Consider the following 17067-nt stretch of genomic DNA (forward strand, 5'->3'; position numbering starts at 1 on the left):
AAGATGGAAGGCAGGCTCTTCTCCTTCAACGGCCATCTGTTTCAATGACCTTGGTTCCCACACGAAAGCATTTTGTTTTGACTGGAGGCTGGCTAACTACTCCCCCCCCTCCCTTCCCTCTCTCTGGCTTTGTGGCAACTATGAGGCAGCACAAGATGGCTTCAGCCAGATTTGCCTCAGAGTTGACACTTGGGTTTTTTTGGACCATACCCCGAGGATACCTTTGCTCACAATTCACTCCACTGGATCTGAAACAATTGGGGTTTAGATTGACAAAATACTGTTTTTATCCATTTTTGAAGTCACCTCTCCATATTTATTTACTTCAAAATTATATTTAGTTATTTGGTGCATTTATTTACTTACTCATTGATGAAGGAAATATAGTGTGCTGTTCTCTTGACACAAAGCAACCTCTTTTGAGAATGTTTTGCTCTTTTACAGCAGCCTTGTTTAGCATTCAAAAATTCCTGTGTTTACTCTCCGTCTTTCTAATATAGAATTATTATATCTAATGTAACTTAAATATCAGAAGATTTGCAGGCATGAATATAAGGCACACGGACACAAATACATACATACGCATACGCCCAGGTGTATGCTTATATGAGAGAGAACACAATTTGTACTTATACCATTTGGATGTCTGTTAATGCTATTATCAAGAAAAAAAATCCATGTTTTTCTTCATTCTGCAGTGGTTTCCTAGATCCTTTGGCTCAGCAGTGAGTATATAACCTTTGCCTCCTCATATTATACCCATTTGAGAGAAACCCCCTCCCTCCCTCAAAGAACTATCTGGCCCTGAAGATCGTAGAGTCCCATTTAGTCCTGTTCCCAAATCTGGGGTAGGTGTACTATGAATAGTAGCCCAGAGGGATCTTTATCCTTTTCCATTCAGGTCTATATATGGTTATTTATTATTTTATTTATTCAATGTATATGCTGCCCATCTCACACTTAAAAGCAACTTGGCTTATCTAGTATATTATATAGCTGAAATATATAAAAAAAGATCTGATGGTCTAAATATTATGCACACACACCTGTGTGTAGGTACAGTAGTGGCCAAAATTGTGGAAACCTTTTGGGAGAAGTGTATTTTTGAAGTTTGATGGCTAATAACACCACTTTTTTTTTTTTTTTGAGTTTCAAGATAATCCTATTCCACTCCTGGAATGGCCTGGGAATAGCCCAGACCTTCACCCAATTGAAAATCTATGGAGCTGACTAAAGAAACTTGTTAGTCAGAAGCGACCCAACAATAAAACCCAGTTAATAGAAGTCATCATTCAATCTTGGTTTCACATTAGAACAGCTGCAGAACTCAAAGACTTGGTTCACTCCATGGGAAGACATTGTAAGGCCATAATTCGTGCTAAAGGTTACCCAACGAAGTATTAACTGACATGGTGATCATTTTTGTATATCTTGTTTTTTCTATGGTGATAATTTTTTTATATCTCATTTTTCCTATGGATTTCACTTTACTTCTTTATACTGTAACTGCTATTCTAACAGCAAATCCTTCATAAAAGTTATTCCATTACATTCTTGATTAAATTATCTTTGGTGGTGTTGTTACCTAGTTTTAGAAAATACATTTTTCCCAAAAGGTTTCCACAATTTTGGCCACTACTGTATAGGGAAAGAGAATGCAGATTTGGACTTTATGCATTTAAGTGTCTATTAAAACTATTTCACCAAGAAAGCCATTTTGTTCTTTTTTGCAGTGGCCTTTTAGACATTTTGGCTCAGGAGTGAGTACTGTATTACCTTTGCCTATTCCTATTATACCCAATTAAAGAGAACCCCCCAAAAGTGCCTAGCTCTGAAAATTGTAGAGTCCTATACAGGGTTAGGTGCTCCCAAATCTGAAGTAGGTGCATTGTGAAGCACAGCCTTGTGGATTGGAGTGGGGGTCCTGGGGGGGCAGGGGTGGGATTCTACTGGTTTGGATCAGTTTGGGCAAACTGGCAGTTCCAATGATAAGCTGGGAGTGAACCGCTTCGCTCCGACGATCAGCTGGGCCTACCTACCTGCCCCTGCACTTTACTTACCTATATCTTCACAGCTGATTAGCATGGTAGAGTGGATTGCTGTGCCTCAGCTGTTTTAATTCCCTAGTGCTATTCCGGAAGGTGATTTTTCATTCATTTTCATTCACGCGTAGGATCCCACCACTGGGGGGGAGTGGGGCAGGGATGAAATGCTCCCAGTTCGGACCGAATCACCCGATCCAGTAGTGATGGCGGTGGATGGTTTGGAGAACTGGTAGCAAAAATCCCTGTCCCCCCTCCATGCCCAGCTGAGCCGCACAATCATCAGAGTTTTTTTTTTTTTTTTTTACTTTTAATGCATTTTTTTCTTTGGCCCCAAAAATGCTTTTAAAAGTAAAAAAAAAAAGTCTCTGATGATTGTGCGGCTCAGCTGGGATCGTCAGAGGCTTTTAAAAGCATTTTTTCTACAACCCCTTCGGCTGAAACGGTTGTAAAAAAAATGCTTTTAAAAGGCTCTGACGATCCCAACTGAGTTGCCTGATCGTCAGAGGCTTTTAAAAGCATTTTTTAACAATCTCTTCGGCCGAAGAGGTTGTAGAAAAAATGATTTTAAAAGAAAACAAAAGCCTCTGACGATCAGGCAACTCAGCTGGGATTGTCAGAGCCTTTTAAAAGCATTTTTTTACAACCTCTTCGGCCGAAGGGGTTGTAGAAAAAATGCTTTTAAAAGTAAAAAAAAAAAAAAGTTGACCATGCCCACCCAGTCACCTCACCAAGCCACGCCCATAGAACCGATAGTAACAAATTTTACATTTCACCACTGGGGTGGGGTGTAGAAAGAGACTACCGCAAGACAGGGAAGGAAGGCAGAGAGATATGCCAACTCTGCATTAGCGAAAATGGAAGCGTTTTTTCCAATGCAAGTAGCAACCTTGGCTCGGAGGAGGCATTGTTTTCTGCAGCATCTATTTAAGAGGGTAAGAATGTTATTCTCCATCAGTTCCTACTCTTGTGGTCCTGATGTTGTGCCAGGCCGCAATTGACCTCTCATCATTAGCTGCCCTTTCCCTGATGAGAGGATTATACGATGCTCTTTGCAGGCTTTTCACTTTTTTTGGAAAAATTGGCAGAAAGAAAAGTATTTGTCCCCCTCACTCTATGTCTTTTGTGTGTGCGTGTGGTGTTTGTCAATAGGATCGCTTTAGATCTGAAAAGCTGGTGAGTATCTTATCTTGGTTTTTTTTTTACCCGTTTTAGATACTTGTTCCCTTTGCAATCTAATTGTTCTGGCATCTCAGATGTGCCCCTGTTGCAAAAAATTAGCAAGCTTTCTTTTGGAGTGGAAGAAGCTAAACCCAGGTTGCTCAACACTGTCAAACTATTCACTAAGGCTGCATTACTATTACTATTAATCTTCTCATCATTCCTATCACCCATCTCCTCCCACTTATGACTGTAACTTTGTTGCTTGTATCCTTACGATTTATATTGTTTCCTGGTATGATTTGATTGCTTGTTTGTACCCTATGACTATCATTAAGTGTTGTACCTTATGATTCTTGATGAATGTATCTTTTCTTTTTATGTACACTGAGAGCACATGCACCAAAGACAAATTCCTTGTGTGTCCAATCACACTTGGCCAATAAAGAATTCTATCTATCTATCTATCTATCTATCTATCTATCTATCATCTATCCATCCATCCATCCATCTATCATCTATCATCTATCATCTTATCTATCCATCCATCCATCCATCCATCCATCCATCCATCCATCTATTATCTATCTATCTATCTATCTATCTATCTATCTATCTATCTATCTATCATCCATCCATTATCTATCTATCTATCTATCTATCTATCTATCTATCTATCTATCTATCATCCATCCATCCATCATCCATCCATCCATCCATCCATCCATCCATCCATCCATCCATCTTTCCTGGGCCAGTATCATATCCATCTGTGAGGTTAATGTGCCTCTTTGCTTCTTCCTTTATTGCTGGGCCCTATTCCCAAAGATGTAGAGCACATTAGAATGTGTAAAACAAAAGAATATATATAAAAAAACCACTTGAGCTTGGCTTCTCCAGACCAATCAATATATCCCATGTTGTTCCAAGGCTGTGCATCCAGGTGATCTGTTCATGTATCAGCACCTGAACATGAATGTTGGATGAAAAAAAAAAAGGAGTGGGTAGGGAATGGATGGGTTTCCCATTTGAAATAATGGTCATTATATGACAGTGTACCCTAGGAATTGTCCAGATTTTCATCCAAAGAAAAGGTTGTAACTGTTCACAGATGCAAAACATTACTGTGTTTGTTGCTAGACATGCTCTCTACCCTCTTGCAGCCTGCAAAGGACTAAATTTAAAAAAAAACTGGTACAAACTTAGCTCAGAGTCCAGATTTTATCTGTTTTTTCTATTATATGCAGGATTTCCCTGCAAGAGAGGTGATGGTTTAGGGTTCTGGTAGAACATTTAAGGATAACTTTCAAAGCAGAAAAAGAAGATAAGTATTGAATAGTGTAACTGTGTAGCTAGTGTTGTATTTTTAAAAATTATATAAACAACCAGATTCAAATAATTCAAATGGAAAATTAAAAGTGTTATTATAAGCATACAATACTACATTGCTACATTGTTTTAAAAAGTGTAAGGAAAAATAGACAACAAGATATGCAGTAAAAATAAAATTTAAAAAATAAAATTTAAAGGTATCACAGACGAAGCAAATAACATACTAAGAGGATCCAAGAATAAAGATCCTTTCTAAATATTATGTCTTTATTTATTTATTTTTTTTGCTAGATCCATATGTTGGATGTAAGTATCTGGAAATATTTATTATCGTTTACTGCTTTCAATACGTGACAAAAAATTGGTGCAGAGAGCTCCACTTCAGATCTCCAATTAGTGTCAAATATCTTTCCTCTGGCAGCCAAATCTGCCTGAGAAAATGACTTTCATTTGTGCATTAAACAGCTTTGCTTTTTGAAAGAGTTAAAGTAATTGAAGTAATTAGTTAAAGTACCATGTTTCCCTGAAAATAACCCCTCCTCTGAAAATAAGCCCTCCCCTGAAAAATAAGCCCTCCCCTGAAAAATAAGCCCTCCCCGAAAATAAACTTTAAATGTATTTTAAACTGGGAAGTCACTTGCCTAATACTGCCAAAGAAACTTTGTAGTTCTTCCCTCGAAGTCAAATGGGAGTGTCACTTGACCCAAGAACAGCTTTAATTTTTATTAATTCCTGGAGGGAAAAGGGAGTCTTAGGTAATAGAAATAATGGCTTAATTTCTCCAATTTGAAGGACAGGTGAAGGAAAAGGCAATGCAAAGTAACGCTTGATGCTTTTCCTTCTTTCTATTAGAAATTAATTGATATCTGCAAAGCAATCTTCGACCAGGAGAGGCGTTGGGTAAGCTTCATGGGGAAAAAAATGTGAATATATCCCAAGGGTTGGTTTGGCTAGAGGAAAATTGAAAAAGAATTAGCATGGGATGGGTTCTACTTACCTTTACTACCGGTTCGCAACGGGATCGTGCAGATCGCCGATGACGCTATCCGGGGTGGTGGGCAGGGCCTCCTCCCTGTTTTACTACCGGTTCTTGTGAACCGGTCCAAACCGGGGGCAACCGAGCACTAATTAGCAGCTATATTAATAAACTTGGAAAGTGTGTGGCAGTTTTTTATTTCAGTAAGGAAAAAAAAAAAGAGATACAGTTCTGGGAACAGCCAACATCTGCGCACGTTTCGTCGTGCTCTCAAAACTTTTTTATTTCAGCAGGCTGGCCTGGCGTAACTCTCCTCTTTTAAATTTTTAATTTGTTTGATTTTATAAATTGGGTGTTTTAATCTGTGTTTCAGCCAAAATATTTAATAATTTTAAGGGACTTTTAATATTTGTATTATCTGTATTTTATCTTGGCTGTTCACAGCCCTGAGTCCTCCGGGAGTAGGGCGGTATAGAAATTTGATTAATTAATAAATAAATAAATAAACATAGCTAGGCTGTTGAAAGGAACTTTAGAGTAGAGGTGTCAAACTTGATTTCATTGAGGGCTGCATCAGGGTTGTGTTTAACCTCGGAGGGGGGGCTGGGGGTGTGTGTGGCCAAGGTGGGTGTATCCAGCTTGATCTCACTCATGTTGGGGCAGTTGTGGTGGCCCAAGCACTCTGCTGGCGAAAATGGGCTCCCGAGCTTCTTTTCCAGCTGCGACAGCCTCCTGCAACCCTCTGCCAATGAAAATGGAGCTTAGGTGGACTGTCCATGGCCCTTGTGAACTCCATTTTTGCTGGCAGAGGCACCACAGGTCAGTCCTTCGCTGTTTCCAGGGCAGCCCCATGGGGCAGATCTAAGACCCCTGCTTTAGAGTATTCATTCAGGAATATCCAGGGACAAATGGTAGACATGACACCATACTTCCCTTGTACTTCCTGTCCCCAAAACACTTTTGTATCTACTAACAGGAAAGAAGTTGGCACTGCCATTGTTAAGATAAAGAAGCCTTGTTAAAGTGGTGAACCAGGAAAAATTGGCTTTTAAATTGGCTTTTAAATGTTTTTTAGATAAATTGGATGTTTTTAATTTTTTGAGCCTAAATTATTTAATCTGTTTTTAATAGTTTTTAACTTTTGTATGTCTCTGTATTTTATTTTGGCTGTTCACCGCCCTGAGTCCTTCGGGAGTAGGGCGGTATACAAATATGATAAATAAATAAATAAATAAATAAATAAATAAATAAATAAATAAATAAGCAGAGAATGGGCAGAAAACCTCACCCTCCTGCTTCCTGGAAGTGCTGTTTCACTTTGTCAACGCTCTCTTAGCCAAAAAGAACAGTTATTCAATTTTTTTATTGTCCTAAGAAGACCTCAGATACCAGAGTTATATCTCCCCTCTTCCCTTATCCATTTTGTTTCACTTCTTCATCAGATCCCAGCTACGGTTCTCCATAGGTTCTAGAACCACAGGCCTTCTGGATCTTGAACCTTGTTTAACCAAACACAGCTAATCACTCATAACACTGCAGTGGGATTTTCTGTCAGTGCAGAAAAGTTGAAAGCATCTACTTGCTGGAGGGTGACAGATTTGTTGGGGAAGGCTGGAGGTCCATATCTGTTTCCCTCAACATCTCTCAAAACCAAACTCTTGCAGAGGATTTAATTTCTCAGCTTCTTCTATGCAGTCAACTCCCTGCCCTGTGCATAAGTCCCTCCAGGTTAGCTCCGTGATAAGTTTGTCACCTTTTAAGATTACACTTAGCTGTTTATTGTTTACAGGAGCCAAGAAGGAATCCTATGAAAATAAACCCAACTTTTAAAATATCCTGCGGAAATCCTATGAACCTGGTAAATATCTCGGATGCAATTTTCAGGCAGCTCCAGGATGTAATCCTGGGGGTTTGGAGGGGTTCGGGAGAACCTCTAGCTAAGATTCTGTGCAGTTCGGAGAACCCCCAAAGCCCACTCCTGGCTGACCCCACCCATCCCATCCCACCCTCCCCTCCCCTCCCAGGAGTCCTCACGTAGCCTGTTTTGGATGCAGGTAAGCGCAGGACGCACATGGAGGCTCAGAGAGGGCGAAAAACGGGCCTACTGGAAGTTTGGGAAGGCTGGAAATGGGCCTGTTTCTGGCCACCAGAGGGCCTCTGGAGCCTGGGGAGGCCATTTTCACCCTCTTGGAGGCTTCAGGAAAGCCTCCTGAGCCCAGGAAGGGCAAAAACAACCCCCCTGCCATGGTGCAGGAGGCCGACTAAGCCACACACACCATTGCCATGCCCACCCAACAACTGGGCAGAGAACCCCTTGCTAAAAATTTTGAAGCCCATCCCTGGATGTAATGCTCCTGGGAACTGTAATCCACCACAGTAGGAGGGCAGAAATAGTCACATCCTGGGACAGAGTCACTCATCTCTGCAGGACAGCCTCTGGGAGGAGATACATCCATGGGCTTCAGTATGGTTGATGGGGTTTTTTAAAAAATGATGATTGTTGGAAACAATGGAGATTACTGACTCTATTTTGGGTTTTTCTGTTCTGATTGTTTTGTTCTGCAGCATTGTCAACCTTACCTAGCCACCAATGGCTATCTTGGTTTTCCACAAGGCTTCCCATTTTATCCTCAAGGCTATCGTGAAGTAGGCATTGCTCAACAATCTTTACCTGTTGCCACACAACCATTTGTGCCTGTTATCCCTCAATACTATCCACCCCCTTCTATTTACCCTGGAATAGCTTCGTCTGACTATCCCAGCACAGTGAGTATGAAAGTGTGACAAGTCCTCTTGAAGGCTTTTTAAATTTGGAGGTGGGAGAAGTTTCACTTGTCCCTAAATATCAAAAATACCCTTTCCCTACACTCCTAGAGGCCAAAGATGACAAAAAGTGAATTGGTTTTTTTTTTTTTTTCTGAATTGTTATAATTGTATCCTGACTATAGTGATCAAGATGTTGGTCTACATCTTGCTTAAGTTTTAAATGGTTCCTGTTACATGGACATAACTCTCCAATTTACCCTATTTTGAATTTTGTGTAAGCAAATAATGAACAATGTAACTAAAAGAAATTTTACTGCTCTAGAACACTAATTGCCAGTCTTGGCAATTTTAAGATGTATGGACTTCAACTCCCAGAATTCCCCAGCTACAAAGCCAGATGGGGAATTCTGGGAACTGAGATCCACATATCTTAACAGTTGCCAAGGTGAGAAACATTGCTCTGGGAAGATCCTAGATATGAAAGTTAAAGTGATTTGGATTATCCAGCTCCCCTCTTCTCTTCTTTATTGGACCACAGCTCCATAGGATCTAGAACCACAGTCATACTTGATCCCGGATCTTGTTATCCAAGCACAGTTAATAATTCACAAGAGCTTTTCCTGCCAAAGCAGGGAGGTTGGAAGCATCTGCTGTCTGGAAGGAAGTTGGGGAAGGCTGGAGATGCAGATCTGTCTCCCTTGACAGGCCCAAAATCCAAACTTTTTCAGAATACTAAATTTCCCAACATTTTATATGCACTCAGCTTCTTGCAATTAAATGGATTTTAACTCTTTCAGGGTTAGTGTTGTGATAAGCCTGTCCCTCTTTAAGGCCACATTTAAGTGATTTGTTGTTTACAGGAGCCCAGGTGAAATCATTTGGGGATAGTCCCAACTCTTAGAATATGCTATGGAAGTCAGTTGTACTAATAAATGTTTGGGATGCAAGTTCCAGGCAGCTCCAGGAAGTAACGCTGGTGGGAACTGTAATCTACCACTGTAGCAGGGCAGAAAGTGAGGTGTCCTGGGATAGAGGAAAATTCATGTAACACGTCTTTGCTGGACAGCTACTGGAAAGAGATCTATCCACAGGTTCAATATGGTTGGTGGGTTTTTTTTAGAAAAGCGTAGAATACTTTATTTGGCCAAGTGTCCATAGATGCACAAGTGTCTAATCCATTTTAATGAGGATTTTAGGAAACTAAGGACATCAGTGACTATATTTCTCTTCCATTTTCTTCTCTTCTGCAGCAACAATCTAACTATTGGAATCCACCGAATCCTGTCATGAATAGCTACTCTACTTTGGTCCCCCCAGAACCTCTCCCTGCACGACCTTTGTCTCCTGCCCAACCACAAACTGGATATGTTCCCTCTGTTCTTTATAGTCCTCAGAATTCCGCTGGTGCTGCATTGTCTCCCCCTCCACAATATGTCCCTCCTCCCTTGTCACAACGGGCCCCTTCTGCCTTTGCATACCGTGCCCGTCCTGCCCCTCCACCACGTTCCCTTCCTGGCCCTCCACCACGTTCCCTTCCTGCCCCTCCACCACGTTCCTTTCCTGCCCCTCCACCACGTTCCCTTCCTGCCCCTCCACCACGTTCCTTTCCTGCCCCTCCGCCACGTTCCTTTCCTGCCCCTCCACCACGTTCCTTTCCTGCCCCTCCGCCACGTGCCCGTCCTGCCTTTACACGTGTCTATCCTGCCTTGACACGTGTCCCTGCTGCCTCGGTTTCATCTGTTGTTCAGTCTCCTGATACACCTGCGTTGCCTCCCTCTGAAGATCCTGAATCTGATGCCTCTGAGGGACCTGGCATCTTTGACAAAAAGACTTCTGCTTTGAAAGGACCGGTAAGTATTAAAATGTGCCGAATATTGAAAGGCTATTTCTTTGTAGTTTTGGAGTTCTTTGGAGTTTGGTGTTTTTAAAATAATTCACTGCTCTGGGGTTTCATATTTTGATACACATTTTATATGTTGTTGCTGTGAATTTTTATATACTAATGCTGCATTTCGTTATGCCATGCCAAGTAATAATAACCTCTTAAGTAATTTGAAAATGGCTTGGGAACGGGATTTCTCATATTTGAATCAGAAATACAAACATTAAAATACCCAGCAGCCAAGAAAGATGTTACAATCAATAGCTGTTAACACAAACAGGGGACAGGACCCTTCACACATTCAAGTCCCCAGGACTGGCCATCTGTCAGAAAGATTGCAAGGAAGAGGAACATATATATGACATCTGTGGTGGCCTTGGCCCTGAATTTTTTTTCTATTTGGTCATAGGGCTTCCCTGAGACTGATCAAATTATATATCAAAGGATTAATATGTGTATTTACTTTGCTGAATATATTTCTAGAGTCTCGTGCAAACATTCATTGCAGAGGATTAGTGGTATTTTATCAACTGATATTAGAATCTCCATCTCTTGGCATTGAAAAGGTGCTATGATATTGACCTTCTGGTTAAAGCCTTTTCTAGAATAGGATAGGATAGGATAGGATAGGATAGGATAGGATAGGATAGGATAGTAGAATAGAATAGAATAGAATAGAATAGAATAGAATAGAATAGAATAGAATAGAATAGAATAGAATAGAATAGAATAGAATTCTTTATTGGCAAGTGTGATTGGAAACACAAGGAATTTGTCTTTGGTGCATATCGTCTCAGTGTACATAAAAAGAAAAGATATATTCATCGAGAATCATAAGATACAACACTTAATGATAATCATAGGGTACAAATACACAATCAAATCATACTAGGAAACAATCAATATAAATCGTAAGGATACAAGCAACAAAGTTACAGTCATGCAGTCATAAGTGGAAGGAGATGGGTGATAGGAATGATGAGAAGATTAATAGTAGTAGTAATGCAGACTTAGTGAATAGTTTGACAGTGTTGAGGGAATTATTCATTTAGCAGAGTGATGGCATTCGGGGAAAAACTGTTCTTGTGTCTAGTTGTTCTGGTGTGCAGTGCTCTATAGCATCATTTTGAGGGTAGAAGTTGAAACAGTTTATGTTCAGGATGCAAGGGGTCTGTAGATATTTTCACAGCCCTCTTTTTGACTCGCTTTTAGTATACAGCCCCTCAGTGGAAGGCAGGTTGGCACTATATGGCAGATCTCTTTCTTTCTGACAATTCTTCATCAAGGAGACAAAGGAAGGGAACAAAGTGTGAGAGAGAGACTAGTAGGATATTTGCAGATACAAAATTCGGGAGCTTTCTAGGAACAGGCGAACAATAATAATTTGTCTTCTTTCTGGAAAATGTGAAATTTCACAACTAGCCCATAAAGTTTAAGTGAATGTTTCCAACCAGCACTATTTGCATCACCGGTCACACTATGGAATCAAAAATTATATATACCCTATCCTCTCCTTCCTTTCTTTCTGTGGTATTCTGACCCTCCATCCTGTAGTACCAAAGTGAAGAATGTACAAATAGGTGTAGAGGCATTCTCTAAAAGGGAAGCAGTTCCTGTCTCTTCTCCTTCAAAACTGAGACAAAAAATATTCCAGGATAATTCCAGATGAATATTTATTTACCAACATTTTTACTACTTTGATCCTGGAATAATTACTTCCTTTTCTTATTCTGATTCCTCAAGCAAAGCCAGCGTATGAATCCTGGGTAAATATTCCTTTTGTACAAATAGCCCTAAATAACAAATACAAATAGCCCTAAGCAACTTAGAACTAAGGAGAACTTTTCTGACATTGAGAGCAATGAATCAGTGGAACAACTTGCCTCCAGAAGTTGTAAATGCTGCATCACTGGAAGTTTTTAAGAAGAGATTGGACAACCATTTGTCTGAAGTGGTGTAGGGTTTCCTGCCTAAGCAGGGAACCACGGTCCCTTCCAACTCTGTTATTATATATTATACTATACATTTTTGTTTTATCCAAAAGCTTGTTCTGTCCAAAACTAACACCCTTTCCAACTTTTTACATTAACTTGAATACTGATGAGAATTTTTTAATTTCTTTGCAGACATCTCAGAAATCTCCACGGAACAAACCCCAGGTGAGGATTCCTTTTGTCCACTTTTTGCATGTTTTATTACTTTAATATGTGAGTAGCATCTCATTTGTCCTTTCCAGTCTTCAAGTGCCAATCTAAAAGCTCCGTTGAAGAGTTTGTCTTTTAGAAACATTTTTAATACAGACTGTTAAAAATCCAAGTAATTGATGGGCTTTATTCTTAGCCTTCTCAGGCACAATGTAAAACTTCATAAGAAACTATTTCTGATAAAAGGATCTTTTAGGGTATGTTGATAACATCTCTTCTTCTTCTTCTTTTAGACTACTGAAGAAATAACTGAGCTAGTGAGTAATTTTACTTTTTATTCCCAGGGAAATATCTTTGTGTTAGTCTAATTCAAAGCCCGTGGGCTAGATCCCGGCCTGCGAGGTACTTAGATCTGGCCCACAGGGCCACCCTGGAAACAGTGACGGTCCAGCCCGTGATGCCACAGTCAGAGAAAACAGAGCTCAGGAGGGTCGCAAGTGGCCCACCTGAGCTCCTCCTCCTCCTCCTCCTCCTCCTCCTCCTCCTCCTCCTCCTCCTTCTTCTTCGTTTTCAAGTTTTATTTGTTTAATTTATATAACATTCCATTTTCATCAAACAGTGCAGTGGTGGGTTTCAATTTTTTTTACTACCGGTTCTGTGGGTGTGGCTTGGTGGGCGTGGCATGGCTTGGTGGGCATGGCTTGGTGGGAGTGGCAGGGGAAGGATACTGTAAAATCTCCATTCCCACCCCACTCCAGGGGAAGGTTACTGCAAAATCCCCATTTCCTCCCGATCATCTGGGACTTGGGAGGCAGAGAATGGATGGGGGCGGGGCCAGTCAGGATTTTTACTACCGATTCTCCGAACTACTCAAAATTTCCGCTACCAGTTCTCCAGAACTGGCCAGAACCTGCTGAAACCCACCTCTGAAACAGTGTGTGTTCTGAATACAATTATGTTCATCACCATCATATCAATAGTATAACAATATAGTAATGTAGTAACATTAATACTTAACATTTAACATCCTCATCTTTAATAACTCTTCTCTATCCCATTTCCTCCATTATTATCTCCTCCTTTCTAAATTCTGTTTCTGTTATCTAGCCATTGATAGAATATGTCCCATATCAAAAAATATTCAGTTTCTTCTTTATCCTTAATAGCAAGTGTTAATCTATTCATTTCTGCACAATCTAATATTTTTTTAAATTACGTTCCCCTCAGACGGGATGTCATCATTTTTTCCATTGTTGCGCAAATACAATTCTAGTTGCAGTTAGTATATGCAGGATCAAATTTGCAGTCTTTTTATCATATTTTTCTGGTAGAATGCCCAATAAAAATGTCTCTGGTTTCAGGTCTGTATGTTGTTTTATCATTTTTTCCAGCCATGTGTGTATTTTTGTCCAATATTTTCTAACTTTTGGGCATGTCCACCACATATGGTAATATGAACCAGATGCTTGATTACATTTCCAATATTTATCTAATTTTTCCCTTTTTCCCTTTTAAAACACAAATTTTAATTTGTTTTTAATTTATTGGGGTGTTTTTAAATCTTTCTTCGGCCAAATTGTTTAATTCGGTTTTATTCTGTTTTTAAATTTTGTATTTATGTGTTTTTATCTTGTGGCTGTTCACCGCCCTAAGTCCTTCGGGAGTAGGGCGGTATACAAATCAAATAAACTAACTAACTAAATTAAAACTAAACTAACTATCCAATCTGTCTTTAAACATTTTTGTCAATCTTGCCTGTGCAAAATGCCATCTATAAAACATTTTATACAAATTTTCCTTATATTTCCAAGCTCCGTCTTCTCTGGCAGAGGGTTGCAGGAGGCCATCACAGCTAAAAATGGAGCTCGTGAGCCTGTTTTTGCTGGCAGAGCACCCAGACCACCACAGGAGTCCCCGACATGAGTGACATCAAAATGGCCATGCCCACCCTGGCCATGGCCACCCCAGCCCCCCGAGTTCAAACACAACCCTGATGCAGCCATCAATGAAATTGAGTTTGACATGCTTGGTCTAGTTGAACAAAAGGGATCCATATGCAGGTAGAGAGCCAGTTTGGTGCAGTGGTTAGAGCACTAGGCTAGGAACCTGGAGACTCTCTTAGTGCCACCTTAGTCATTTAGCCAGTTGGTATTCATAGAATGGACACTCCTGTTAATTAGCATACAGTGAATTGCTTTTCTGTTTTGATTTTTCCAGGATATCTAAATCAAAGCATCTGCTATGAAAATTTATGATGGTGAGTATGGCAGATACACTTTGCCATAGTTTTACATGGTGTAGATTTCTCCCAGGATTTTACAAAGACTTGCTTTCATTGAGGGTAAGTGGAGGTTGAAGCTAAAATTCTGAACTATTAGCTGCCTTTTATTATAGATTGGTAAAAGTGATCTGCATACAATTTTCATGCTAAATATTTCACTTTCAATCTTGTTTTTTTTTTTTTTTAGATCCACCAATTGCATTTGCTGACAATAAAATCCAGAGCCTCCTTCCACACTTTCTCTTTCCAGCTTCTATAACTTCTTCCTAATCAAGGATCAAAGGAGAACTGCAACTTTCTTCTGAGAAGGACTCCATCAATCATATTTCTTTCTGTTGATTTTGGGGGCATTCTCTCTTAATTGTGAACACTGGTTGGTCTACAAGAATAAATATTTACAAATAAATGTATGCAGCATTATCACACAGTGTTGTCTTCATCATTGTGCTCTGAAAATTATCATTTTTCCCAATATGACAGTGAAGTTCAGGCCACGTCAAGGCTTGGCTAATTCTGATAAATGAAAGCATGACTACAAGCCCATCATTTAATGTCAGAGTGCGCACAGTGTGACTATGTGAGATAACCCAGGAGCAAATACAGTAAACACAGGATTGTAATAATAAATAGTGGTTTATCTCTACAAAGGATATACATACACTTATGAGGCAAAGGTCAAACAATCAATCAGCAATTTACAGCACGGAAGCACACACACGCGCACGCACACACACACACAGAGATATGCCCCAACAGGGCCTCTCTTATAATACAGACTCTTAAAGTGGTAACAGTCAAATAACCCTGCTGACTCATTACCATTGCATCATCATTACAGCATTACAGTATTACAGCATTACAGCAGCTAGTCAGCTAGTAAATCATCATTACCCTGACATTTAAGCAAATTTTGAGCTTAATGCCTCAACCATACATATCCCTTCCCATTTACCCCATCTTTCTGAGCATCTCAGTCTCATAAGTTTAATAGATTTTTAACAATGTTCCCAACTGTGAGAGGACACGCTTCCTGCAAAATGGCCAGCAGCTGAACTGCTGGTGCCCTATCCCTTTAAGACTTCTCCTTAGCCAGCCTAGCAAAATGTGGGTGTCAAGGCTCTTACTAACGAACCCAAGCAAATCAGAACTCTGAGACTTGGATCCTTCTCAAAGGTCTTCTTTACTGAGTATATCATATTGGCACAGCTTCAATGGAAAACCAATTCTAAATCTTTCCCGCAGTTTCGGTATAATTAAACTAGGAAATAACCCCATCCTCAGGGGTCACAGGTCACGTTGGCCAATTGGGTTAATCGGGGGGTTCTTCAGGCACTCCTTCCCCAACCTTATCTGTTGCCAGTAGAGATGACCTTGGTTCTCAGGAGAACGCTCTTTGCTGCATCTAGTAATGCATTCCAAACTCCTTTCCCCCGTCCTCATGTGTGGCAACTGATGAACAGAAAGGTGGCTGCAGCTAGGTTCAGTTCGAAGTTGACAGTGGGCAGATGTGTGTGGCAGTTTTGGTGTTTGTGCGGTGTTGGTGTAACAATGAGAGGGGAAGTTGTTGGTGATGGCGTTCGGGAAAAACCTGTTCTTGTGTCTAGTTGTTCTGGGGGTGCAGTGCTCTATAGCGTCATTTTGAGGGTAGGAGTTAAAACAATGTATGTCCAGGATGTCCCAATAGAACAAGTTCAGACTCATCCATTTTTAAAGATGTATACTGTTGTGGCCTATTGGCCACTAGCCCCACCAGCAGCCAAATCAGAGGAGGAGGAGGTGTGTGAGTCAGGGTCAGCGTTAAGGCAACCTGAGAGCTCCGAGGGGAAAGAGGGAATGGAGCTGTCAGAGAGAGAGAGGGGGGGAGGGAGGGAGGGAGGGAGGGAGAGAGGGAGGGAGAGAGAGAGAGATGGAGCCTGGGTCATCTGACACCCTCAGATGGAGAGTCAGGTCTGGAGGTGGCTGATGAGGAAGAGGAGGGACAGCTGGGTCCAGTGCCTGACGCGTGGATGCACAAAAGGCAGAGGAGAGGAGAGCAGTGGAAATCTATGGGCCAATCCTTGGGACGAAAGAGCCTCTGCTGCTAGCAAAGCTCTGGGAATAAAAGGCAGGGGGTGGAGATGAATAGATGTGGCAGACCCTATTCATCTTCTGGACGGATGGGCTTGTTAGCCTGTGTTGAGAGAGAAACTTTTTGCCGGCACTCCTAATAAAGGGATCTTTGAGTTCACTTCAGAGAGTTTGTCGTGTTTGGGGAGCTGAGTCAGAACTCATACTGGGAACTGATAAGAACACACCTGCAGTCAGAGTGAAAATAGGTATCCATTCTTTATATAGACATCTAATAACTAAAATTTTCATATACTGGCAGAAGATCCACTCAATGGACCCTGATAGACTTCCCAAAATATGCTTAGCGGAAGAAATAAGTATGGCCCACCCAACTCCTACCTAGGTCAACCAACTTTTTCAAAGGAATTTTACAA

General features: G+C 40.7%; 1 protein-coding gene across 50 annotated transcripts in view; it reads left to right on the forward strand.

Moving 5' to 3' along the window:
• The window catches only part of LOC117669355 (uncharacterized), a 53911-nt gene extending 38907 nt beyond the window's left edge, over window positions 1-15004 (forward strand). For 48 of the 50 annotated variants that reach the window (XM_087876788.1, XM_060693891.2, XM_060693898.2 and 45 more), the window contains 12 exons: window positions 699-725; window positions 1734-1760; window positions 3195-3218; window positions 4827-4841; window positions 5388-5435; window positions 7301-7369; window positions 8077-8277; window positions 9528-10127; window positions 12286-12318; window positions 12597-12620; window positions 14521-14560; window positions 14772-15004. In XM_087876788.1, coding sequence (XP_087732914.1) covers window positions 699-725; window positions 1734-1760; window positions 3195-3218; window positions 4827-4841; window positions 5388-5435; window positions 7301-7369; window positions 8077-8277; window positions 9528-10127; window positions 12286-12318; window positions 12597-12620; window positions 14521-14529 — 1077 coding nt within the window. In that variant the 3' untranslated portion in view covers window positions 14530-14560; window positions 14772-15004. The remainder of the gene's footprint in view (window positions 1-698; window positions 726-1733; window positions 1761-3194; window positions 3219-4826; window positions 4842-5387; window positions 5436-7300; window positions 7370-8076; window positions 8278-9527; window positions 10128-12285; window positions 12319-12596; window positions 12621-14520; window positions 14561-14771) is intronic. The other 2 variants (XM_060693914.2, XM_060693892.2) reach the window with 2 other exon arrangements.
• The last annotated feature ends 2063 nt before the right edge of the window (window positions 15005-17067 follow it).

Source organism: Pantherophis guttatus, chromosome 10 (assembly GCF_059756535.1).
Source record: "Pantherophis guttatus breed Tessera chromosome 10, ASM5975653v1, whole genome shotgun sequence".
NCBI classification, from domain to species: domain Eukaryota; kingdom Metazoa; phylum Chordata; class Lepidosauria; order Squamata; family Colubridae; genus Pantherophis; species Pantherophis guttatus.